This window comes from Primulina tabacum, chromosome 2 (assembly GCF_025594145.1).
Source record: "Primulina tabacum isolate GXHZ01 chromosome 2, ASM2559414v2, whole genome shotgun sequence".
Lineage (NCBI taxonomy): Eukaryota > Viridiplantae > Streptophyta > Magnoliopsida > Lamiales > Gesneriaceae > Primulina > Primulina tabacum.
In genome coordinates this window covers 8,301,284-8,329,118 of record NC_134551.1, presented here as the reverse complement: position 1 = coordinate 8,329,118, position 27,835 = coordinate 8,301,284, and the positions used below count along the sequence as shown (strand labels likewise).

Below are 27,835 nucleotides of genomic sequence, written 5' to 3'. Positions count from 1 at the left end.
CAGGGAATCATTTGTTTACTGAGACCATCAATTTATATATAGTTTCTGATAAAATCCAACAACATGCATAAAATATATAGAACAAATTCATATATTAAGGGCCGTCGTTGCAACCATCACTGTTCGTGCAGGCATGAACTCTCATCTTTGACATGAGAAGTTGCCGCATCGTTGGCATATGTATCATAAACAAGATACAAGAACATTCACAGAATTCATAATTTTTACAGAAATAACAGAGTTAATTAGAGTGCAATTACTTTCCTTTGGAAGTCCTCCTACTTTCGAGTTTTCTCCGAGCAGCTTCAAATTCCTCCTCGCTTGGCTCTGGAATTGCCTCAGTTCCACCATATTTTTGAACTAGAGATGAGAACATTGAATCAATTTTGCCTTTCCTCTCATTCTGTCGCTGAGCTATTATAGCATACAAGTCTTCTGAGTTTTTCTTTGATCTGCAAAGGCGTTCATGAGCATACAATTTCCTCAAAGGTACACTTTTTTAAAAAATAAAGATACGCTATGAAGATGTATTGGGGAAGTAAAGACACTGACTTCTTTCTCAGTCTCAATGGACTTGTGGGAGGTTTTGACTTGGATACTTTCTTAGCCCATTTCTCATATGCTTTGGTTGATTTTACTTCTCCTATGAATATGGTAATGGAAAGAACAAGGCGGTCGGTAATTAGCACAAAAATTGAGAAAAGGAAAAAACAATAAAATTATTTAGCAAAGTTAATATAAATTCCATCATAGAAATGGGAGAGATCTCACCTGCAGATATAGACTCATCAATGACATCCTTGTAGCGATGGGAGTCTAGTTTAGGATCAGAGCAAAGCATGCAGCAGAAAAGCCTGAAAACAAATGCAAACAGATTATGATGTGAAAAGTTTAAATTGACAGTCATACACCACACTAATTGTATATACCTATCCATGTTTCCCTTGAGTTTTTTGTATAGCTCAAGCAAATCATTTCTCTCTGAATCAGAGCCTCTGTAGTTAGCTTCAAACTCTTCTATATCTGCCTCAGTGACCTATAAACGATATCCATATACTTCATTTGATGAGTACAGCAGAATCAACAAGTATTGGAGAAAGTCATCAGATAGTAAAGGCCAATAACCTTCTTATATGTGGCTCGGAAAAAAGCCTTTAAATTCTGAATGTCATCTCCTGCTAGTTCCTGTTAATCAGCATAGTCATGTCAATTAAGTTTGAGGATCCTATGGTGTTGGACAAACTGCCATAAGAGATGTTAGTCGTTTTTCGATTCTATAATGTATGAAAAACTTATGATGTTATAAAATATTAAAAATACAGTAAATTAGTAGTAAAAATAATCCGAACAACTTGATCTTCAAATCTTTCATCAGTGCAACTATTAGAATATCTAAATGCTGAGGGTGGATTTTGCTCATACATTATTCCAGTACACACTTTAACCTTTGTGAATGGTGTCGGAGCTACCACAATCATTTAACAAGTAACAGCAAGAACAGCAGGTAGGACTGTGACTTACAGCATCATCAACACAGCCAGTCTGGTCATACACAGCACGTTTCTCCTCGTCACCAAGAACAGACATAACCTTTTGCAGATGCTGAAACTTTTCCTTGGCCTCCTAGAGAAAGAAAATGGAATAATAAAAACCTTGAACAAGACCGATGATTTCTCCGATGGAATAGAATCAAATGCAGCACGTTTAAAACTACAAAATTTACCTCGTTATTAGGATTTTTATCAGGATGTAACCTCAGAGCCAGCTTGTAATAAGCTCTCTTTATTTCTTGCTGGGATGCAACTTTGTCTACACCAAGAATCTAAAAATGCGGAAGTCCAGCCAATTACAACTCCAAGCTCTATATTTAGAGCCACGCGCACACACAAACATAAAAGGATATCATAAATCATCACAGTTATAGCTTAAGCATGGAGTTTTTAACATTGTGTTTGGCGACATGGAATTTGAGAGAATTTGATGGGATTTGGAATTGCAAATACTATTAAAGTGTTTGGTAAAATAAGAATGTCATTTAACTAAGTGAAATCCATCCAAAATTAGTAAGATTTCATAGAATGTAATGGGATTTGAGTTTTAGCAACAATAAAATTATTTTTAGAATTAAATATATACAACTTAATTATAAATATAAAGTCTTTTTTAAATATTTACAAAAATTCTATAAATTATTTTTTTCCCTTAAAAATAATTTCATTCTTTTCAATACTATAAAAACTCAGTTTATCAAAATTTGGTAACTTTATTTTTAATTTCATCTCGATAAACTTTATATTTTTTCATTTCTTAAAAAAATATTTGTTAAATGCTAAAAATAATTTTTTGTTTTTGATAAAAAATATATATATACCAGTATTTATAGAAATATTATTAATAAAAATAAAAATTTTAAAAATAAGCAATACAAATTTTTTTAATATAAGAAATATTATTTTTTAATTTTCAAGTCAAATTCCAAATTACATTATAAATATTAGACAAACACCAAAATGAAATTCTAATTCCATGAAATCCAAATCCCATTTTTGTACATAACGATCAAATTATAGATTGGAACGAAACCAATAATAACTCTAAAAAGGCACAAGATACCCATCAGTAGAACTCGGTCACCCGTGAGAGGATTTCCCTTGCTTTAAATAATTGTTTTTACGCTCAAGTTTTAGAATGCAAGTTTAGTTCCATATGAGTCTATGGTAGCTACACCAGGAGGTCTAATGCATTATTGTGCTATATACCAGTAATTCATTCACTGCTTATGACTGAAGTTCTCTGATGGAAAGAGCAAACACCATTCCGAGGTTAATTCTAGTAAAGTTTGAAAAGTACCGATGAATTTGGAGACTAATAGTTATGTAAAGAATATTAGGAGGCGGTGAACAATGCAATGGGCCTCCTACAGTTGATATCCCGTACCGATACCAGCCCACCATAGTTCTGCTGGTGGCTGAGATCTCATCTTGGGAAACAGTGAGATCAAGGGTTTAAGCACACGTTGAATGAGTTAGTTAGAGTCAACTTTCTGTTTGTGTTTAAATGGTGCACTTAGTTAGGTCAAATATATTTTTCCACATTCATTGTATCAAGAATCCCTTTTACTCTCTGAATAAAGGTTCTATGTGTTCCTCTAATCTTTCTTCATTTAATATACATATATTCATGTGAATTTCATGCTGCACATCATCAAAGATTATGCAGCAGGGCGATATTTTCACTAACAATTGGATCTTGTAAACTTTGATGTTAAGCTCGATGATGATCAGACGCTCCTCCTGATATTATATGGAAAGAGTCCCTTATACTACTGTTGTGGTAGTCTTATGTACGTCATGGTTTGCACTCGACCTGATCTAGTCTATTTAGTGAGTTTGGTGAGCCGTTACATAAGCAAACCAAGTAGATATCACTGAGAGGTTGTGAAGTGGATATTTAGGTATCTTAGAGATACATTTGGAGTGGGATTGTCGTATGGAAACTGAAAAGAGTACAGAAATTATTGATGGTTTTGTAAATGGAGACTTTCTGGGTTTGTCTTGATTCGAGAAGATCTTTAATTGGTTGTGTTCTGGTGTAATGGTGTAACTTGCAACATGCAGTATCACTATCCACCAAGGAGGCTGAATTCATTGCTGTCACATAAGCAATTAAAAAAGCCACATGGATGAGTAACAACAAATGCATTTTGTGACAGTAAAAATGACATTCACGAGGCCAAAAATAAGGTTTACCATGAGAGAACTAAGCACATTGACGCCAAACTCTATTTTTTTGAGCGAAGTGAAACAGTAACATCACAATCAGTGACAGAAATCCTCACTAGACGGGGAATTTTTGAGCTGAAACCCCCTCTACATGAATTTTTACACAGTGAAGGAGGAAGCGGCAAGGTGGTGATGGTCTTATTGACCAAAAACTTGATGGGTTTCGAATTTTTCAGATGCATTCATCAAAATTTTCTGAGGTAATTATCACATGAAGAAGATGAAGAGTACAATAACAATAGTGTGTGAATATTGAATTCAATGCAGTTAATGAGCGGAGTAAAAATCTGAATGAGTCACCGTATAAGACAAGATTATCGGAAATAAAAAAAAAAGTCCTGATATTTTGGAGTAACTGTAACTGATGGCGAATTATTGAGAATAAAAAGTTAGCAAATGAGTGAATGAGAGAAGGAAGAAGAAAATAGTATGAATTGGAGTAACTGCATAAGAAAAAATCTCTTTGTGGATTAAGACAATCTCCAAGGGCTTGGGTCAGAAAATTTTCCAGATCCATAAAAAACAAGGTTATATCTAAGGACGATCAGATTATACAATGTTCATGAAGCATACAAATAAAAGGGAGATGACTATTCTAATTGTATATGTTGTTGATATAATCCTCACTTGAAATGATGATATCAACATAGCACGGTTCGAGAGGTGTTTTTCATCAGAATTTGATTGGCCGTATCGAAACATGGATGGGTGGTAGTAGACCAAGTAAAACTACTATGGATCCAAATCAAAAGTTAAGTGATATATCAAAGAGGGCTCCAGTTGAAAAAGGAAGATACTAGCATCATGTGGGGAAGCTCATGTATCTTTCACACCCAAGACTTGATATTGATATTGATATTGCTTTTGCTGCAAGTGCAATTTATGCACCCACCTTATGAAGAACACATAGAGGCAGTCTACAAAATACCGAGATGCCAAAAAAGGTCACTGGGAAAAAGCTTTATTATTTCAGAAAAGTGATCAAAGAAGTATTAATAGTGCGTTTGGTTGGAAAATTCAGTGGGCTAAAAGCGCTTTTTTGTATATAAAAAGTGTTTTTTTTAAAAAAAAAATAGAATGTTTGTTTACAAATGCACTTCTTTAAAAGTTTGAATTTTTGGCTTTTGCGTTTCTGTTTTTGCTTCTATTTCTATTTAGAAATAAATATAAAAGCAATTTTCACATTTATCCAAACGTCAAAACCACTTCTGCTTTTTTTAATAAAAAACACTCAAAAAAACTTAATTTATTTAAGTGTTTCTCAAGCTACAACTTTTTAATCCAAACTCGCCCTGAATCTTTCACAAATGAAAACTGGGCAGGTTCAATATCAAATTGACTGCCCAATATCAAATTGAAGATCTAGCCAAGGTGGAGAATTGTCAGGCTGGTGGCTGAGATTTCATCTTGGGAAATGGTGTGATCAAGGGTTTAAGAAGATGATTATACGTTAGTCAGGAACTAGCCATTGGATGTGTTAGTTAGAGCCAACTTTCTGTTTGAGTTTAAAGGGTGTGCTTATAAGATCAGATATGCTTTTCATATCCATTGTATCAAGAATCAATTAAACTCCCTGAATAAAAGTTATTTGTGTTCCCCTAATCTTTTTCTTTTTATATACATATATATTCATGTGAATTTCAAAGCCACGCATCACAAAAGATATTGCAGCTGGGGCGTATTTTTCCTAACAATAGTTATACAGAAACCAATAAATAATTAAATACAAACATTTCATGAGATAAAACGTTTTAAAACCTTCGGAATTAGATGGATGCGAGATGAGGCAATTTAGGAATATCCTCAATAAAATCTCTTAACATATCAATGCTGGATTACATTACAAATCTCAATCTTTGAACAGCCATCAATACGCAAAAGATCAATGCCTTTTCCAGTTTATATGCCAGTTTGATGCCAAATAAATTATGGCTTTCCGTTCTTGTGGAGAATTCTGGAATTTTTGCGGTTGATTACTGTTAATTTTCGATACAATTTGACAAAACACAAAGTTAATTTTCACCCAACCCTTTAACAACGTAACCTCAGAAGATGATTGTCCAGAAGCACCCATTTATTAGGTTAAAAAAATAAAACAGTTCAGCAACAAAAGATCAACTTTTTTCTGAAACCTACTCACATTAAATCTGATTTTTTTATTAAAAAAAATACAAGATTAAATTAAACTCGTGAAGAAGTGGAAAAGAGAAGAAATATGAAATAACAAACCTCATACAAGCTTTTCTCGTTCGAGGAAGACGATTCGCTAAAATCTTGCTCATTTTCGTTCGTTTCCACCTCTTCTTCCTCACAATTCGCCTCCAAAACCCTAGTCTTTCTACTCCTCCCCATTTCCAAAAAATCTGCTTCCGTTTGATTCAAAGTTAGGATGAGATTGTATTTATAGTCGGGGTGAAGAAAGAATCATTCTTTCCCGCCTTATGACACCTCGTTTTCGCTTGTTCCCGCTTAGAGCAACTCCAACCCTGCAGGTGCAGAGTTAATTCCTCCAACCAGCGATATGTTTGATACCAAACTGTAGCAATAACGTTTTTTTTTTCTTCTTTTTTTTATTTTTGTAATTGTTTTTTATTATAATTTTACTTAAACTCTAAATATTATACAATTAGTTTTATAATCTAATTTAATTATAAAAATATATTATTTCAAACAATAAATTTTAACAAAGTGATTTTAAAAAACTTGGATATTTTAATTTAATACATAATTAATAAAGATAATATTATTATGTTAATAAATTATTTGTGATAAATTAGTTGTAGTAAATAAAATAGTATAAAATATGCCATGAATATCTTAATTATGTAGTTATAATTAAATTAATTAATATTGAATACAAAGATACAAGTACAAAAAAAATTAAGATTTCAAACACTACTTTTTTGAAAATCAAAGAAAATAATACAAAATTAAATAAACAAACATAAAAAACACTAAATTATTAAAATTGACATTACAATACAACATAAAATAAAATAAGATGACAACACTTATAACATAAACCTAAACAAGATAATAAACAACAAACTATTAAAAATCATACCACAATACAATAAAATAAGGATGACAAGCACTTAAATTTAAAACGGAGGTAAGCTGGATCCAGATCCTCCAATGTCTCCAAAATATTTTTCATAGTCGAGACTATCACGTGCATGTTTCCTTTCTTCCCTCTCACTCAAAATTCTTGACTGTTCGGCCCTGAAATTTTCACGCAAAGATGGATCTTGAATTGAGTTGAGATCAATTACCAAAATTTTGTTTTCTTCTTGAAACCTAGTCAAATCCAACATTTGTCGCTTTTGTTCTATTTTTGTTTCATTTTGTTCCAATTTTCGTTCAGTTTGTTGCATACGTTTTATCTGTAATTCTTTGTTATGTTCACGATAAGCATTTCCAGTTTGGATTATTTCCAGAATTTTTTCTTGTCCTAATCTCATTGATTTAATTGTCGGTGACATATATTCATCTTTTTTCTTTTTAAATTTTGCTTTTTTCACTCCAAGTGGCCGCTGTGACGAAGTACCACCAATATTTTCATCACTTAAATTAATCTCAAATGGTGATAATCCAAGGGACGCTGATTTGGGGGAATCCGTTGCTTGTGTGTCCGATTGCTGAGAGTAAAAAAATCAATACCTCTTTGAATTGTTAACCGTGAATGATTTGACGAAGCTGCAAATTTCTCCATATCTTTCATAATAGACCATACATTATCAAACTTAAAACCTTTCTTGAAATTAGAATCCTGTTTCATTAACTCTTTTGCACGAATTATCTGTATATAAAATTAAAGTTAAGTTAAATAATATAAAAAACTGATAATAATATAAGTATAGATATTCTATCAAAACAAAACTCACAATATCCGTATCTGAAGCACCGGATGGAGTTGTTCAACTTGTTGGATGCATGTGTTTACTTTACTAATCGCCGCAAATATTAAGCCCATACGAGATTGCACAGATCTTTTGTTACGAACTTCAGTCATGTCGGGTGCTCTGGAACTGTTGTAGCTTTGCTCGACACGACTCCAAAATTGATTTCGAGATTGGTTTATGTCTATGATAGGATCTTGGGAAATGTCAAGATAAACATGACAAAGGTGTATGTCTTCTTGATATGAATAAGAAGCAGTTCGTGCATTCGAAGCCATTGAAACAAAAATATGTTGGGAGATAAGTATAATATTTATTATATAGAGAATGATAATGGTGACTCGAAATGAAATTATGTTATATATATATATATATAGAATGAGTGATACTAGATGATATGAAGTTGATGGTTGTGATTGAATGAAATCTAATCAAATCGTGAACAAATCAGATCAGATTTTTCGTATATAGGATAATGATCATATGGTTCCAACTGAAAGAAATCTAATCCAACGGTGAATAAATCGAATCGGATTTTTTGGATATCAATCATATGAAGTTATCCAACTCGTACTTCAAAATTTACAACTATCAATATACATCATGAATTATCAAAATTTTCATTTTTTTAATTCAGCATCATCTAGCTCATCTGATGAATTTGATTCACATGTTCAAGATCAATTTGAGTCCATCAACGAAACAGAAAATTTATTGGGGAGTCTAGCAACCAATAACACAATTTTAGCGGCTTCATATGCTGAGCAACATGAAGTTGAAGTCAAACATGGAGGGTCGATTCCCGGTCATATCGTAATTCCGCGTGATCGAGAATTGGCGGATCGTAATCTTTTCAACGATTATTTTGCTGATAATCCAAGATACAATGAAGCAATGTTTCGAAGACGTTTTCGAATGTCACGAGGCCTTTTTTTTCGTATTGTTGAAGCTGTAAAGAATCATGATCGTTATTTCATACAACGAGTAGATGGTCTTGGTCGGCTGGGACTCTCTACTAATCAAAAAATTACTGCTGCAATGCGGATGTTGGCATACGGTACACCAGCGGATGCTGCTGATGAATATATTAAGATAGGAGAATCAACTACAATTCAATGCCTTCAACATTTTTGTCGGGATATTGTAGAGGTGTTTGCAGAGCGATACCTAAGGTCACCTACCTCCATTGATATTGATAGACTACTGCATATTGGTGAAAAACGTGGATTTCCTGGAATGTTGGGAAGCTTGGACTGTATGCATTGGAGATGGAAAAATTGCCCAACAGCATGGGCAGGACAATACGCGGGTCGTAGTGGTTCTCCGACCATTATTTTGGAAGCGGTTGCTAATTATGATATTTGGATATGGCATGCATTTTTTGGTATGCCAGGGTCTAACAATGACAGCAATGTTCTCGAGGCATCCAATCTTTTTTCAAATCTTGCACAAGGTATCGCTCCTCCAGCAAATTACTTTATTGGTGGAAAAGAGTATCATCAAGGATATTATTTAGCCGATGGTATATATCCTAAATGGTCAACTCTTGTGCAAACAATTCATGATCCACGCGGTCCCAAAAACAAATATTTTGCAATGAAACAAGAGTCATGTAGGAAAGATGTCGAATGCGCATTTGGAGTACTTCAATCACGATTTGCAATTGTAGCATCTCCAGCACGTGCTTGGCAGAAGAAACACTTGCAAGATATAATGACTGCATGCATTATAATGCACAATATGATTATCGAAGATGAGCGTGACTTGGATACACCAATCGAAGATGCGTTGGAAGCACCAACTCCAAATGTGGAAATGGTTACGGATCAAAATATAAGATTTCAAGAATTTCTTGTTCGGTATAAAAACATAAGGGACAGAGAGGCTCACTTCGCACTACGAGATGCACTAATCGACCATTTATGGGATTTATATAGTAATTCCGTTAATTAAAAGTTGGATATTTGTGTGTCATTTCTATTTTATAAGCATCATTTGAATATTGGTTGTATGTTAGTAATTTATGTTCAAAATATTTATATGTGTGAGTGTAATTTTTTTGAATGATTAGTTAATTACATTTAATTAAGTAATAAGTTTAAGTATTTAAAATTAATATTAAATATTAAAATTTTTTAAAGTCATTATAAAAATATATTTAATTAATATTTTAATTCATTAATATATATATAATGAATTTTAATATAGAAATGATTTTAGATATTAGTGATATTTTAGTTATTGTGTTTATAAATATTTTGTGAAATAAATTATTTGTTGTTAATAAAATAATAGAAAATATTCTGAGAATATTCCTTTTAATGTAGAGTTTAGAGTTGATGGGTTGGAGATGAATTTTATATTTGGTGTAAGAATTACACTATTTTAAAGTTAGTGCGACACTAAGATAGCGTAATGGGTTGGAGATGGCCTTAGAGGTTTCCTTGGGTCAAAATTAGCAACTTTCTAGTTTGCTATATTATTTATTTATATTTTTATCTATATTTTTATATAATTTAATCTCATGTTTTGTTGGATGCTCATCAGTGATGTCGTATCTTCTAATGCTGGTTGGCCGACCTGCAACTTTTAGCCACAATAAGAAACAATACAATATGATATGTTAAGATAAAACTTGACTCAGATGAACTGATTTTGGCATCTCCAAATACGTAGTAAACCAACGCGAAAACCACAAAGGTTTCCCGATCAAAACCCCGGTTACTGATAACCAACTCAACCCTGAGCAAATAGCCCCTAAGCACACAGCTCACCACACACAGTAGGCAACGACACTGATCGAGACAGCACAAGGAACCGAGGACAGTTTTCAATCTCACACACACTCTCGTATATCACTTGAGGAATAGAGAGGAACAAGAGAAGAAAAGAGAAGAGCTCACATGCACCAAGCAAAAAACACTGCACGCCGAAGAAGAATGAATGCTACTGCCTCTATCAGAAAACTCACGCTTGGCTACTTGGCTGCTGGGAACAAATCGGTATTTAATAATAATACAAAACAACCTAGTAGGCCAAGGTATATGGGAATGGGCTTTGGGTTATGGGCTTGGGATAAAGCTGGGCCAAACCCAACATTTCTCCACCTTTCGGTCCAACGCCGGTTCACTGGACAGGAGAGTCACTTACAGCCACCATCATTGCCCCACTTGCAGAAAACACAAAGTTAGTACAAGTACCAATTTATAGTAAACACTAAGTAAGCTACATAAAAGAATAGAAACCGAACACATCAGTCAGAAGTATCAAAATTTAAAATTTTTGAACAAGATCTGAATTTTTCAACAGACAAACACTTAGTTCCCATATCAGCATGATTGAATTGAGAAGGAATTTTTTCAAGATAGACTATGCACACATCACGAATGTAGTGGAATCTAACATCAATTTGTTTAGTTCTATCATGAAAAACAGGATTCTTACACAGTTGTATACCAGACTGGCTATCGGAAAATACTACAACTTCACCTTCAAGAAAACCAATTTCAGAAATAAGACCTTTCAACCAAATAACTTCTTTTAAAGCTTAAGTGACAGCAACATACTTAGATTCAGTGATTGAAAGAGCAACAATGTGTTGTAATTGAGATTTCCAGCTAATACAATCACCACACAATGTAAACGCATAAGAAGTTGTTGATTTTCTATTGTCCCTATCTTTTGCATAATTAGAATCCATATATCCAACCAATTTAACACCAACATCAAATTTTGAAAATTTTAAACCATGCTTCACAGAACCATTCAGATATCTCAAAAGCCATTTGACAGCTTGCCAATGGTAAACACAAGGATTAGACATATAAAATAACTCACAGAATATGCAATATCAGACCTCGTGCTAACCATTAAATACATGACAGAACCTATATCATTTGAATATGGCACATTCTTCATGTTTTTAACATCAAAATCAGTTTTAGGGGATTGCTCTTTTCTTAGAACAAAATGACCAGCTAAAGGTACATTGACTGATTTTGCATTCGACATGGAAAATTTACTCAAAACTTTCTTAACATATGTATCCTGATTCAACAAAATGACAGAACGTTTTCTATCCCTATAAATGTTCATGCCAAGAATATGTTTAGCATATCCTAGGAATTTCATATCAAATTTAGCACTCAAGCAATTTTTGACATGATCAATAGTTTTCACACAAGAACTAATCAATAGCATATCATCCACATAGATAAGCAAGAAAACAAGGACTTTAGCATTGTGTTTGAAATACAAGCAATGATCATAATTACTTCTAGTAAAATCCATAGAGAGTATGCATTCATCAAACTTTTTGTTCCATTACCTATGGGATTGCTTCAATCCATACAAAGATTTATTTAGCAAACAAACATGATCAGGATACTTAAAATCAACAAAACCACCATAAAAAAAATTTCATCAAGTTCACCATGTAAAAAAACAGTTTTAACATCTAATTGTTTCAACTCCCAATTAAACTGAGCAACAAGGGCAAGCATAATTCTCACAGTAGTAAACTTTACAACATGAGCAAATATTTCAGTATAGTTTATCCCTTCCTTTTGAGTAAAGCCCTTAGCCACTAACCTAGTTTTAATCTAACAGATTCACATTCATTTTTGACCTTAAATAACCACTTACAGTCCACAACAGAACAATTTTCAAGTTTAGGTACAAGAATCCAAGTGTCGTTAACATGCAGCGAATTAATTTCTTCATTCATCGCATTTAACCATTGCACAGAATTTTCAGATTTTAAAGCTTCTTCATATGACTTAGGTTCAACATTATCAATTGACTCAAACACACTAAATGCATGAGAAGTCATATGAAAATCATCAAAACGTTGTGGATGCCTAATATTTCTTTTAGATCTATCCCTAACCAATTGATAATAATTCAAATCACTAAGATCGGTTTCAAGCATATTTTCAGCAATTTCTTCATGCACATCAGCATCAACTTGATTATCAAAAACAGTTTCAGACAGATTTTCAGGTAAATCGTTCACATCAGGAACATTCTGCACATTTTCAAAATCATGACTTGGACCAAGTAAATGCTCCACCTTGTTTGGATCGGTGGCAGGTTCAGGAATAGGTAAAGGAATAGATAAACAGGGAAATTCAAACTCATTGAAAACAACATCCCTACTGATTAACACTTTAAAACCAAGTTGGTCCCTTAACCACAATCTATAACCCTTAACCCCATCAGGATAGCCAAGAAAAACACATTTCATATACCTAGGTTCAAGTTTGTCATTTTTCTGATGCACAAAAGCAGAACACTAAAAAACTTTCAAGTTTGAAAAATTAATTTGCGTACCAGACCACACAGATTCTGGACACTTACCATTCAAAGGCGCAGAAGGAGACCTAGCAGTACAAACAACTTCACCCCAGAACTTTTTTGAAAGACCAGAATTTGCAAGCATACACCTCACCCTTTCAAGTAAAGTTCTATTCAAACGATCAGCTACACCATTTTGCTGAGGCGTATAAGGGACTGTCCTATATCTTTGAATACCATATTCAACACATAAATTGTCAAACAATAGATTACAAAATTCAAGACCATTATCAGTTCTTAGAATTTTAATTTTCTTACCTGTTTGATTTTCAATCAAGTTTTTCAAGTTTTTAAACTTCTCAAACACATCATATTTGTTTTTCATTAAAACACCAAACTTTTCTTGAAAAATCATCAATAACAGATAGAAAATACTGATTTCCACCATGTATCGGTGCACTAACAGGACCCCACACATCAGCATGCAAATACTCAAGTATTTCAGAAGTGACAGAGTGTTTGGGAATAGGGAAATTTGGAAACTTAACTCTGGATTGTTTGCCAAGAACACAAGAATCAAAAAATGACATACAAGACAATTTATCACTACCAAAATAACCATCTTTGTGCAAAATTTCAAGACCTTTAGAACTCATGTGACCTAATCTTTTGTGCCACAAATCAGTTTTGTCACTTAAGACAACATTCACAGAATTTTGCACACAAGATTCACATTCAGCATGACAAACATACAAGTTTCTCTTTTTTGCAGCTTTGAAAACCACTAAAAACCCTTTCATAATTTTCATAACCCCATTTCCCCATCTACCCTGTAAACCACCATCTTCTAATGCAGCACATTAAATCAAATTATGACATAAATCGGGAACATGACTCACATTTTTCAAAGTTAACACATAACCAGAATCAAATTTCAGCGATACATCACCAAGACCAGCAACTTGACACAATTTTTCATTTGCCATAGAAACATACCCATAATTCACTTATTTATAATTAGAAAACAGATTTTTAAATGAGGACATGTGGAAAGTGCACGCAGAACAACTAGCCATTCATTCTCACACAAAGAACTTGAATGCACAGAATTCACCACAGACATATCACATAGCTCAGTCACAATAAAAACATCACCCATGTTTTCACTACCAGAAGCCATATTAGCAAGGTCATTATGCTGATTTTTGAAATATTGGTTTTGGTTTTGCTTGGGCATAGAACACTCTCTAATGTAATGAGCAGTTTCACCACAATTATAGCATTTTCTATTCTTGGGTCTCGACTTGGACCTTGCCTTACTCTTACATCTATTTTTAACAGAAGATTGGTTGTGGTTGTTTGAAGGTTTTTTATTCTGAAATTTATTTTTAGACCTTCCTCTAACAAATATAACTTCACCAGAATTATTACCACCCTTATTGGTTTTTAAATCTATCTCTTTGCTTTTCAGGCCGTTCACGACAGTTTCTAAACTTACCTGATCTCTACCATACTTAATAGCAGATTTAACATCACTGTAAGAATCAGGTATGTCATTTAAAAGAACAATAGGGGTGTAATCATCAATATTTTTATCTCCAGTTTGCTTAATATCTTGAACTAATTTGGTAAACACATCAAGATTTTCATCAGTGTCCTTGTTTAAATCAAGTTTGAACCGGAAAAATTTCTCAAGCAAAAACAATTTACTGGGCAACGAAGTTTCAGTATGAAGGTCTTCTAATTTTCCCCAAAGTTCCTTAGCCGATTTCAGTTTACCAACTTTTCTTAACACAGAGTCAGACAAGTTCAGAATTATAGACGAATAAGCAAACTCATCCGTTTCAGCCATTTTTTCAGGAGTTTCAGCAGCAGGATATGACAAGTCTATCGCTTTAAAAACTCTTTGTTGTACCAAAATACCTTTCAATTTTTGCTTCCATATTGAAAAATCTGTTTTTTCATTAAAATGTTCAAGATTATATCTAGTCATAGCCGTTTTCAAAAAACACAACAGTTGACAACAACAAAAAAACAAATTTTCACACAGAAAAAATTTAAATCACACAAGATCAAAACGAACACAGCGGTAGCAACTTTTAGCCACGGAAATGAAAACACAGCAGTAAACAACAAGCATATAAAACCTAGCGTTCTACCAGCAGCAAATCCCAGCACATAAATCCGCGGCAAGCATTTACGCTACGAAAACAGTAAAAAGAGGTTCCAGCAAATTTACCAGAGCGAAACCCTAAGTAAGGATTTCAGATTCCAATGAACCAAAAACCTGTTGGGTGCCCATCAGTGATGCAATATCATCTAATGCTAGTTGGCTGACCTGCAATTTTTAGCCACAACAAGAAACAATACAATATGATATGTTAGGATAAAACTGGGCTCAAACGAACTGATTTTGGCTTATCCGAATACGCAGTAAACCAAGGCGAAGACCACAAAAGTTTCCCGATCAAAACCCCGGTTATTGATAACCAACTCAACCCTAAGAAAATAGCCCCTAAGCACACAGCTCACCACACACAGTAGGCAACAACACTGATCGAGACATCACGAGGAACCGAGGACAGTTTCCAATCTCACACACACTCTCGTATATCACTTGAGGAATAGAGAGGAAGAAGAGAAGAGGATAGAAGAGCTCACATGCACCAAGAAAAAAACACTGCATGCCGAAGAAGAATGAACGCTACTGCCTCTATCAGAAAACTCACGCTTGGCTACTTGGCTGCTGGGAACAAATCGGTATTTAAGAATAATACATAACAACCTAGTAGGCCAAGGTATAAGGGAATGAGCTTTGGGTTATGGGCTTGGGATAAAGTTGGGCCAAACCCAACATGTTTCATACATCATATATTATTCATACATCTACTAATCACTTATCTTACATCAATTAAATAATCAATCATTTATCTTACATGAATCAAATCATTGAATTGCAATTAAAATATTGCCCTTAATAAATAATAATATAAATATTTTATTAATATTTTCAAAAAGACAAAATGATAATATCACATTATCTCAATTTTAATCAAATTAATCAATCAAATCAAACATTATATTAAGTATCATTTTTACATATTTTATTATTAAAAAATATTAATAATCTTCATACTATTATCTCATATCACAAAGCCAAACGGTATCTGAGAGTATTAATCTCCGTATATTTTTAAACAAAATATCTGTATGATCGTCAACTTAAATGAGTGAAATACAACCGGTGTAGCATGAACAAAATCATGATGATAGATTGTTAGAAGATGGTTTGAGAATCATATAAAATTTTCATCGGAATACCAAATTTAGTTAGCAAAAGGTCGAGGATTGAAGATTTAATGTAATACAACTTATAATTGATTAAATTCACTATATTGGCAAACTAATATCTTCGAGTAGATTAGTAAATTCATTAGAAAAAATATTATGATATCATATTTTACATGGAACTCTCATAGATAAATTAATTATCTCATGTTCATCGCGTTTTTCTATTGGCACACAAAATCCTTAGGCCCGAAAGAACAATGGTGGTATTGGGTTTAAATAAGATATTTCTGGAAAATCATTTTCCAAAAATGTCTTTCAACCCTTTACATAATTTAAAAGCTGTGTTTTCTCTGCCAAAAAAAAAACAAAAAAACACAAACAAAAAAATTCAGTCAGATTTGGAAAAGCGTCGAATCTCCTACATGGCGTCCGAGAAATCGAAGGCTGTGATTTCGTGAAAAGGTTGCAAGATCCAATAAATATTGGTTTGATTGAGCGGTAAGAAATGGATATAAATTTCTCCTTTTTTATTACTTTTCTTTTAAAAAAAATCTAAGAATATTTTGGACATAACATAAAAAAATCCTTACTTCAAATCAAATCAAACATAACATATTTTATCATCACACATACACATCCTTATGTATCTTTTGAGTAGGTCTCTTATGAGAAGACTCACGAATCTTTATTTGTGAGACGGGTTAACCTACCGATATTCCCAATAAAAATTAATAATCTTAGTATAAAAAGTAATACTTTTTCATGGATGATCCAAATAAGATATCTGTCTCACAAAATACGACATATGAGACCGTCTCACACAAGTTTTTGCCCTATCTTTTTTACTTTAACTCGTTTTATTAATTATTCAATAATCTCATCATTTGAACAACCTATTCTCTGATCCGCTTAATATAATAATCTGGAGCTATCGGAAAAATAAATATGTTTGTTATAAAATTTGACAAATGCTCGAGTTGTCATCCTATAAATATATGTTAAATATCAATATTCTAAAAATAGATATTTTAATCAATAGATAATCAACTTTAAATTGATTGCTATGCACAAATGGAAGATTATCTGGCTATGCCCTGAATTTATTTCAAAACAACAGAAAAATTAAAAATATGATTTTTTGGACAACAAGCTCGTATTAAAGTTATCAATAATTTTAATTATAAAAATATTATATATGACTTATGGCATGATCTGGTACCACATCGATTGACTAATATGTATTCTTGTGTGTGTGGAAATGATATAAAAGTGGAAGTGATTAATACACATTTTTACTAATTCCATTTAAATCCAATGTAGTTGATTATAATTTTCTAATTCTATGAAATACTATGCTTTCAGTTCTACAAACAATACGAGTGAAGAGAAGCAAAACAAGCACGTAAATTTCGTATATGATGAGTAATGACTCAATCTAAATATTCAACTCATTATTGAAAGCTAAATTACTTATACAGGTTAAAGTCGGCTATACACTTCAAAAATCTATAAGTAGAGGATGATTATCATTATTCAGGACACTCTCATTATTTTATGTTTAAGTTCTTTAACTTTCAGAGAACATTCTAAAATTATTTTTTTACTCATATAATCTATGAGTAAACCACGACACCTCTGATGTTTGTGTTGTGACGAAAGTGGTAACACATAAAATTTTATCTCTACCGACTACTTGGACCCTTTTATCAGCTAGATGGAGTACTAATCTACGATTATTTGGATCTGTTTACGAGCGAATCTACATAGTAGTCCGAATAATTTCATTTTTTGGCTACATAATTATATAACATATGATATTTTATATGTTTAGATACCACAATTGTATTCAACAAAGTTTATGTCTAATCACATTTAATTTCATGCAAATATTATATTACAGTGTTTCTGACACGTAGAATAATATAATCAAACCATAAAAGATTTATAATTTATCGTATTTATATAATATATTATATTTATTTATCATGTTACAAGTGCTGCATGTATAGGATAAATTTATAAAATAATGTTGATCAATTATTTTTTTAAAAATATGTTTTTCAAATATATTTGAAGATGTCAATTTTATTAAAAAAATAATTTACCAAAATTTAAAAATAAAATATCTCGTGCTGTGCTTCGTATGATTGTCAACTAGTATTATTATTATTATTATCAATTTCAGCAGATATATATTAATTAAATCTGAAATACGTGAACGTACGCCGATACCCTTCTCTGTTTCTCTCCCACCGTCTTTCTCCCTTCTTTTACACAATTTCAGGTACCATCAACGCTCTTAGGCACCCTAATTCGCAATTTTTATCCAAGTATTTTATGCAGATTCAGTGATCTGCTTTAGTTCGTGTGAAATTGAATCCTTGTTTTCATCATTTTCTTGTGGGTCGAGGAGTAGCGTAAGAATTTTGGTTCGATTTAAGTCAGGATCGGGAAATTCTTATTTTTTTTTGGTTTTATGTTAGCTGAAGTTTTCCCGTATGTGTTTCTACTGGGGTTGCTGTGTTTCTTTGTTAATCATCTTCATTTTGCATTAATTCATTATCGAACATAATCGATTATTGTAGATATTTGCTGAAGTCTATTATGAGCATGTTTTTTTATTGAACTGTGAAAACGGTCATTTCTGTTTATTTTCACCTGTGAAAGCTTGTTATTAGGTGTGGACCAAGCTTATTTTGAGAAAAGTGGGAACTTTTGATATTATTTTTGAAGCTTTATGAGATGCTAGATTTTTTTTGTTTTGTTTTCTTGCTGTGCTTTTTAAACAACGAAGTTGAGTCAATTTTGCTCGTTTTAATGTTGGGATCTGTTATCTGTTATTTGGGCCATAGAGATGCTTGAGCAAACTGGAAAATTTGGTTTTTTTTTTTTTTAAAAAAGAAAATTATTGGAGACTTTCTTTTGAGTTTTTTCATTAAGATTTTTTTCTTTCTTTAATTAGTTTTTCAATGGAAAGTAAAAGCACTATAGGCTTTTAACTCTTGGCTTCTACATGCTGCATCACATGTGGTACAACGCGATGCTTGTTTTCTTCCAAATTTGAGTTATCCGAATTAAGTGGATAAGAAGACCGTTGGTTTATTCCTTTCTATCTTTTTAATTTCACTCAGAAGGCGATCTATTAGATGAGAAATGAAAATTTTACAATGATTGATCAGTAAACTTTTTTACCCACAATCAATATCCTGTGGTATTCAAGAGTTTGTGTGTTGTTTTGTGCAGACTCTGGTGTGGCTAAGGTTTGTAACACCTTGATGGGTAGTTCATATGAGGCTTAATCTTTTTAAGTCATGCCATTTGGCACATTGATGAAAGTTTATTAATACTATTTTTCGATTCTGTCATCACAAAATAATTGTATGCTTCGATAGCTGAATGATTCGGTAAATTGATTGTGGTTTGATGAAGTAAATATATGCTTTCATAGCTCAATGATTTAGTAATTCGATAATGAATTTTTATCTCAAAAATCGTTTTGGTAGATGGTTCAATATTTGTAACCTGTCACTGACGTGGTATTCTTTCCTGAAGTCAGTAGTCAGTACTTTTTGTATGTCTTTTTGCGCTTGACAAAATTTGGGTTCTTTGATGGTGGTTAATCGTGAAGATAATTAAAATATGCATGATGCTAGATGGCTAAATTGGTGTTGTTTTTAGTTCTGGACAACTATTAGCACTTTTTCTCTCGGTAACGCTTTAGAAAGCTTGAACTCTGATGTGCTTTATAAACTTGATTAGTCCTGGTTGATGATTCTATTTTTGGGTTCATGTTTTAGTTTTCGAAGCCACATTTGTCTTCCTTCTAGCTGCTCAATTGCTATATTATGCCAGTTATATGATTCAATTCATGTAAAGGGAATAAGTATTAAATGTTTTGCGATTTGAATTTTACCATTTAAATATGCTGCACGAGAACAAGTAATTTTTGTTCTTTCAAAGACTGGGTTGGCATGCATGTGAAATCATTTTACGGAGTGCCCACATGTGGTAGCTCAGAAGCCCTTTTTCCCGAGTAAGGATACCTTTTGACAAGCCGTGCATGGTGAATGACAGGACTTGGATTAATGGATTCTTCCAAGGAAACGGGCTGCCAAGTGCCAGAAGGCCCCATTCTTTGCATCAACAACTGTGGTTTCTTTGGAAGCGCAGCAACCATGAATATGTGCTCCAAATGTCACAAGGATACTGTATTAAAACCACAACAGTTGAAGCTTGCTGCCTCATCTATTGAGGACATAGTTAACTCTAGCTCAAGTACTAACAAAAACGAGCCTTTTTTAGCGGAAGCAGCAAATGCTGAATCGGAGTTTAAGGTTGTTTCTCCCCAACCATCTTCTGAACTGGAGACCGGTGATGGCTCAGACACAAAGGCGAAAGAAGGACCTAACAGGTGCACCAGCTGCTACAAGAGAGTAGGTTTAACGGGATTCAATTGCAAGTGCGGGCATATGTTTTGTTCAGTTCATCGGTATTCTGACAAACACAACTGCCAATTTGATTACCGGATTGCTGCTCAGGATGCTATAGCAAAGGCAAACCCTGTTGTGAAAGCTGAAAAGCTCGATAAGATTTAAAAGGTTTATGAAACAAAGCTTGTTGCTTTCCCGTCATATATTTATGCGTGTTCATTTAAGTTAGTTGATGGTCACAATAGGTCTCTAGTACTCATAAACAGCATGGGTATAGGCAAGAATTTGGGAGGATTTGGGGGAGAGGAGGGTGGGGGGTTGGTGCTGCTGCTTCATTGTGATTTATTGCAATATGTAACGCTGGAAATCAGTGTCAACTGGCTACAAGTTTCTTTGATTTGGTCCATTGTGTAAGATGTTATTTGGTGGTTTGAATGACATTGTCGTGGAATTTGTGAAATTGCGTTTCTTGTCATTCTACATTTTCTCCTCATTACTATTTGCACATTGATGTTGTATTATATTCTCTTTCAATGGTAGGATATTTTTGGTGTACTTTATACATGCATAGTTTGGTATACATGATAGGATAAACATGTGATATATAATATAAGGATAAGTTGATGATAAATAAGATGTAAGAAAGATATTATATTGAATGTTTGTTATGATTTTAATAAGAATGATTAAATTTATATATTTGATTGTAATGACAAAATTAACATTATCATAATAAATTTTTTAATTTCAAAGTTGTTGCTTGAGTTCATATTTCTTATCTGTTCAATGCCGACAGTGCTTGCATTATTTATTTATTTTCACCTAATTTTATATATTATATAATATGATAATTGAGCTCTTGATTTTTGTTAGTCAAGTCAAATATCAATTTTTAAGGTTCATCTAGTGATATTAATAATTTTATTGAGATTTATAAAAATCTTTTATATAATTATTCGAGTTCATTTATATAATTATCATATTATATAATATATAAAAATAAATAAAAACATTTATTTGATTTTAATTTCTACCTACTAGCAGAGATTTATAAAAATCAGTTATATAATTATCATATAGTGATATTAATTTAGAACTTTTTTATATATTGAGGGATATTAAGTCATTTGTGGTGTTTTTTTATCATTAAATTAAAATTATCACATCTCATAAAAGGGATAATTTATCCTTGTATAAAATTATTTATCACGTGCCCATGATATTGTCATCGGCTTTCTAAAAAGATACCAAACGTGGAGATAAGAAAGATTATTTATTGATACCCCATGGATGGGCCTACTGCCCATCCCTAGCCCAAATGGAAGACAAGCCCATCAAGGGCTCAAGTATTCTCCTATAAATACCAGGTTTGAGTTGTCAGTTGATTATTCACTATATTGTTTTCAGCAGCACCCTTAGCTGCTCCCCCCATATATCCTCAGTCACTGACTTGAGCGTTGGAGGGACTACGCTAGGACACCCTCCTGGCCCCCTTCTAACGGTCTTCTTCGTGATTTCAGGCCCAGGACACTTTCAAAACCCTGCATCTGTACTAGTGACGCTTGTAGGAATCGGACCCTAAATTTCCCGCAAGTATCACTTGGCGCCGTCTATGGGAAAACCTGAGTTGAGACGTAGAGATGGTAGGGAGGAGAGGGAGTAGAAGAGTTAACTCAGCGTCATCGCGTCCTCAGAGGGGACCCGAACAGTCTCATGCTGAAGCGAGGCAGGAACAACCCCATCAGGAGACAAGAACTGAACAACCTCGTCAAGAGACCAGGGTCGAGCAACCTCGTCCTAATGAAAATGTAGGGAACTTGACCCTGGAGCAGTTGGGTCAATTTATCACTCGGACAGTGGATGAGGCTATGAAGAGGAACCAAGAATCTGTGTTCATTGAAGAGCAGGCCACTCGTCAGAAGCGAGAGGAAAATGTTGAGGGCCAGCAGAGCAGAATTGAAGAGACACAGCCCCCTCCCAAGCGAAGGGAATGCAGAGATTGGAGAGATGTGGAAGAAAATACGGATGTTGAGACAACAAGTGGTAAGCAGAGCACCGGCCCCCAAGAAAGGAAGTCCTTTTTCGCTTGCCATTCTGGAAGAAGGACTTCCACCGAGTTTTCGACAACCAAATGTTGGAGAATACGATGGACATACCGACCCCGAAGAGCATTTGGGGAGATTTGAGAACGCGGCTTTGTTGCATTAGTATACAGATGGAGTGAAATGCCGGGTGTTCTTGGGCACGTTGGTGAGGTCAGCCCAGTAGTGGTTTAACACCTTGCGGCCTAACTCCATATGTTCTTTTGAGGACTTTTCAGTTGCTTTCTTGCACCGGTTCGCCAGCAGCAGAAGACATCAGAAAAATTATTTGAGCCTGTTCGTGATGAAAAAGCAAGAGTCTGAGACTTTGCGATAATTTGTCCAGCGTTTTAACAATGCAGCGCTGGAGATATCAGCGGCTACCCCGGACATCATGATAAGTGCTTTCACCCAAGGCCTGAGAGGAGGGGAGTTTTTTAAGTCGCTGGTCAAGAAGCCTCCGTCGAGCTACGATGATCTGTTGGCTCGAGCTGAGAAGTATGTAAACTTGGAGGATGCCCAACGGTACAGAAGGATGGAGAACCGGCCCGGAGGAAGTAGAGTTGAGGGAGTGGAGAAAGGGGGAAGGAAGAGGGGTGCGGGGGAAAGAGAGAAGGACATAGCTAGAAATAGAGGACAATTCTCGTCACATGTTCCTTTCAATAGGAATCGTGATAAAGTGATGGAGGTAAGGGAGCCAGAGGGAAGGTGGGAGAAGTCGCAGAGAGCGGAGGGCGGAGTTAGGATGCCTCCGGTGGACAGATGAGAGGGATCCTCATCCGGGGACCGACCAAAACCTCGCATATCTCCTAGGCGGGGTCGAGGTCCTCCTTGGATCAACTAGAGGGTCGGAGAGCCGAGAAGAGAAGGGCGGGGTCAGGATGCTCCTCGGGAACCTGTCGAACCGAGGAGGAGAGCAGATGAAGATAACCACCCCACGAGAGTAATGATTCACATGATCTCGGAGGGTGCTACTGATGGAGACTCTGGGCGAGCTCGGAAAGCGCACGGGAGGAGGTTGGAGAATTTTGAGATATCCAGGGGTGCAGACTTATCCCAAGATCCTGTCATCAGCTTTGGGAGGAAGACCTTCGAGGCATCGTGGCTCCTCATAACGATGCCTTGGTAGTGACGGCCACCATTGCCAACTACGATGTGGCAAGGATCTTCATTGATAATGGGAGCTCTGTAAATATATTGTTTAAGAGCATGTTGGATCAGATGAAGGTGAAAGGATTCGAGTTTGATCTAGTCTCCACTCCTCTATATGGGTTCGCGAGCCATGCCATTCCGCCGCTGGGTCAGATTACTCTTCCCCTATCTTTGGGACGTGACTCTCGGCGGGTGACAAAGATGATAACATTTACCGTGGTGGATACCCCCTCATCGTATAATGGAATCCTGGGGCGGCCAGCCTTAAAGGATTTCAGGGCCGTAGCTTTCACGTATCATCAGAAGTTGAAATTTCCTGTGGGAAAGGAGGTGGGAGTCTTATGTGGAGACCAGAAAGTTGCACGACGATGTTATGAAGGAATAATGAAAGAAGAGGGGAAGAGGGCTCGTGTGGAGGTCAATATGATTAGAAGGGGGCGAAGCGGGTTGCCCGTGGTAGTGAGGGAGGTCATGAGGTGATGGATGAAAAGCCGGAGATTGTGACATTGGGGCCCGATGAGAAGACCCTCAGAATAGCCCCTGATCCTGACCAAAAAATCAGGAAGGAACTCATTACTTGTTTACAAGCTAATTTCAGAGGGTTCGCTTGGTCAGCCCAATAGCTCACAGGGACGAGCTCAGATGTAGCAGAGCACCAATTGAACATCTTACCGAATTCTCGTCCCGTAAAGCAGAATAAGAGACATTTCGGGCCTGAGAAGGATATAGTTATAAAGAAAGAAGTGAGGGAGTTGCTCAATGTTGGGCACATTCGAGAGGTACAATTTCCTACTTGGCTCTCGAATGTCGTCCTTGTTCTGAATAGTTCAGGGAAGTGGAGGATGTGTGTGGACTTCAGAGATCTCAACAAAGCATGTCCTAAAGATTGTTATCATTTGCCTCGGATAGATCAATTGGTGGACTCCACAGCCAGACATCAATATTTGTGCATGCTGGACGCTTATAAGAGGTACCACCAAATCCCCTTGGCTGTGGAGGACCAAAATAAAATGGGAAGGAATGTCGAAGTGTATGTGGACGACATCATGGTAAAATCAAAAGACTCATCCTAGCTCATACCTGATTTGGTGGAAACCTTTGCGACACTCAAATCCTATGGGCTGAAGTTGAATCCTCAGAAGTGTATCTTCGGGGTGAGGAGTGGAAAGTTTTTGGGTTATATGGTGACAGAAAGATGGATCGAGGACCAACCCCGAGAAAGTTCAAGCTATCCAAGATATGGTCTCTCCTCGGGGACCCAAAGATGTTCAACAGTTGACAGGGAGGATTGCTGCTCTGGCACGTTTTATCTCGAGGTCCGCTCACAGAAGTTTACCATTCTTTCGGACCTTGCGCAAGGCGAAAAAATTTGAATGGGGTCCGGATTGTGAGAAGGCTTTCACAGAGTTGAAGGAATACCTTGCTGAGCTTCCTGTTCTGGCCAAACCGGCAGCAGGTGAGCCTTTGTGGGTATATTTATCTGCCACTGAAGGGGTTGTGAGTTCGGTCCTAGTCAAGTCAGAAGGATCAGTTCAGCAGCCGGTTTACTACGTTTCGCATGCACTCAAAGGGGCAGAAATCAGGTATTCAGGGTTGGAAAAATTGGCTTTGGCTTTGGTGATGACAGCGAGGCGCTTGAGGCCCTACTTCCTATCTCATCCAATTGTGGTGCTCACCAACAGTCCATTGGGCAGAATTCTCACTCATGCGGATATGTCTGGCCGTTTGGTTAAGTGGACTACTGAGCTGGGAGAGTATGACATCCAGTATGAGCCGAGAACAGCTATTAAAGCGCAAGCCTTAGCCGATTTTCTGGCTGAGACCGTGCATCAAGAAAATGAAGACCCTTGGAAAGTGTATGTTGATGGTTCATCTTCTAAGGATGGAAGTGGGGTGGGGGTAGTATTGATCTCGCCAGCTGGGGAGGAGGTGAAAGTTAGCAGTTAGGTTGGATTTTCGAGCATCCAACAATGAGGCAGAGTATGAGGCTGTGTTGGCAGGACTTCGAGCAACCAGAAACGTGGGAGCTACCCGGGTACTTATTTTTTCTGACTCACAGTTGGTAGCACAACATATGAAGGGAATGTATGATGTGAAAGATGAAAAGCTTATTGAGTATGCTCAAGAAGTGGATAGAGTCAGAGAGAAATTCACAGAGGTTACCTTTGAACAGATTCCCAGGAAAGAAAATGAAAAGACGGACACTCTAGCCAAAATGGCCGGGGCAATGGGAAGTTGGAAGACTAGAGATGTGGTATTTCAAGTTGAGCTCACACCTCACACGAGTTCACCCGCAGTTGAACAGGAGGAGGAGGATTGGAGGACTGGCATAATTGATTACTTGAAAGAGGGAAAGCTTCCTGATAACCCTCGCGAAGCTCGTAAGTTGAAGATAAATTGTTAACGCTATGTGATAATCGGAGAAGTGTTGTTCAGAACGTCTTTTGCAGGGCCGCTTCTTCGGTGCTTGAGTTATCAAGAGGCTGATTATGTGCTCCGAGAAGTTCACGAGGGATGTTGTGGAAATCATTTAGGGGCTTATGCGTTGGCAAGGAAGGTGCTACTCGTCGGTTATTCTTGGCCCTTAGTGCTGCATGATGCTCAAGAGTTAGTGATGTCTTGTGATAGTTGTCAACATCATGCTCGGTTGCATCACCGGCCGGCCGCGATGATGAAAGCTGTCACGGCCGCCTGTCCTTTTGACCAGTGGGGAATAGATATTGTGGGGCCTTTTCCTATAGCTCCTGCTCAGAAGAAGTTTCTATTGGTAGCAGTTGACTATTTTTCAAAATGGGTGGAAGCAGAGCCTCTGGCCAGAATCACTGAGAATGACGTCCTGAAGTTCTTGTGGAAGAGTATAGTATGAAGATACGGAGTACCTAGGAAACTGATATCCGATAATGGGAGACAGTTCCAAGGGGCCAGGATCCAAGCTTGGTGTAAAGAGATGAAGATCCAACAAGTCTTTACCTCTGTAGGTTACCCGCAGAGTAATGGTTAGGTGGAGGTGACTAATCGGACACTTGGTGCAGGGTCTAAAGGTTCGACTTGGCAAAGCTAAGGGCAATTGGGTGGATGAGCTACCAAGTGTCTTATGGGCATACCGAACCACTCCGAGGGAAGGAACCAAAGAAACTCCTTTCAGTTTGGTCTACGGTAATGAGGCAGTGCTCCCGGCTGAGATTGGGTTGGAATCGGCAAGGGTAGTGTTTTATGACGAGGACAATGATGCGAGATGCGCCACTGACCTTGATCTTTTGGAAGAAAAGAGAAAGGCTGACAGCATTCACATGGAAGCTTATAAAAATCGTATTGCACAGTCTTATAATCGGAGGGTGATGCAGAGGAACTTCCAGGTAGGTGACTTGGTTCTGAGGAAGGTGCAAGAAGAGCAGAGAGGAAAGTTGGACCCAAAGTGGGAGGGTCCCTTCAAAGTTATTGAAAGGCTGAGCTCTGGAGCCTATTATTTGGAGAATGCGCAAGGCAAGACATTGAAGATGCCCTGGAACGCTTATCATCTTAGAAAATATTATCCTTGATTTGATTGCTGATGTATTTCATTTCGAATTTTTCTATGTAATCATTTGGAATTCAATAAAATTAAGTTCTTCTTTTAAGTTCATTAATGTTGTTGTATTTTGAGGGCGGTAGAGAAAATTTTATTTTCCTACTAAGACATCGTCTAGTAGAGAAGCATAGTTTGGAAGAAGAGAAAAAATTTTATTTTCCTACTTAGGCTGTGCCTAGTAGAAGAGCAGAGTTGGGGCGGGGAGAAATTTAATTTTCCTACTAAGGCTGTGTCTATTAGAGGAGCAGAGTGCATAAGAAAAATTAAATTTTCCTACTTAGGTTGTGCCTAGTAGAGGAGCAGAGTGCAGAAGAAAAATTTTATTTTCCTACTTAGG

At 35.8% G+C, this 27,835-nt stretch overlaps 4 protein-coding genes across 7 annotated transcripts; 2 read left to right on the top strand and 2 right to left on the bottom strand.

The window, feature by feature from the left end:
* Nucleotides 1-75: 75 nt before the first annotated feature.
* Nucleotides 76-10,131, bottom strand: LOC142529398 (chaperone protein dnaJ 6-like). The gene is made up of 9 exons (XM_075634935.1): nt 10,113-10,131; nt 6,012-6,250; nt 1,724-1,822; nt 1,522-1,623; nt 1,126-1,185; nt 930-1,036; nt 772-854; nt 553-643; nt 76-452 (listed from the first exon to the last, which is right to left on the bottom strand). Exons 2-9 carry the CDS (start codon nt 6,132-6,134, stop codon nt 257-259), a joined length of 861 nt encoding a protein of 286 aa, XP_075491050.1. The 5' UTR covers nt 6,135-6,250; nt 10,113-10,131; the 3' UTR covers nt 76-256.
* On the bottom strand, nt 6,814-7,565 carry LOC142537455 (uncharacterized). Its single transcript, XM_075642965.1, has 2 exons — nt 7,443-7,565; nt 6,814-7,383 (listed from the first exon to the last, which is right to left on the bottom strand). The coding sequence occupies exons 1-2, from the start codon at nt 7,558-7,560 to the stop codon at nt 6,884-6,886; spliced, it is 618 nt and encodes a 205-aa protein (XP_075499080.1). The 5' UTR covers nt 7,561-7,565; the 3' UTR covers nt 6,814-6,883.
* LOC142537368 (uncharacterized) lies at nt 8,273-9,715 on the top strand. The gene has a single exon (XM_075642905.1). It carries the CDS (start codon nt 8,285-8,287, stop codon nt 9,632-9,634), a length of 1,350 nt encoding a protein of 449 aa, XP_075499020.1. The 5' UTR covers nt 8,273-8,284; the 3' UTR covers nt 9,635-9,715.
* An 8,284-nt stretch (nt 10,132-18,415) lies between the features above and the next one.
* On the top strand, nt 18,416-21,198 carry LOC142529367 (zinc finger A20 and AN1 domain-containing stress-associated protein 8-like). 4 transcript variants are annotated; one of them, XM_075634894.1, is made up of 2 exons: nt 18,416-18,551; nt 20,342-21,198. In XM_075634894.1, the coding sequence occupies exon 2, from the start codon at nt 20,353-20,355 to the stop codon at nt 20,860-20,862; it is 510 nt and encodes a 169-aa protein (XP_075491009.1). In that variant the 5' UTR covers nt 18,416-18,551; nt 20,342-20,352; the 3' UTR covers nt 20,863-21,198. The 4 variants fall into 4 exon arrangements, with proteins under 4 accessions (XP_075491009.1, XP_075491013.1, XP_075491022.1 ...); XM_075634898.1 differs by having other exon boundaries at nt 18,508-18,634; XM_075634907.1 differs by lacking the exon at nt 18,416-18,551 and adding an exon at nt 18,663-18,684.
* The last annotated feature ends 6,637 nt before the right edge of the window (nt 21,199-27,835 follow it).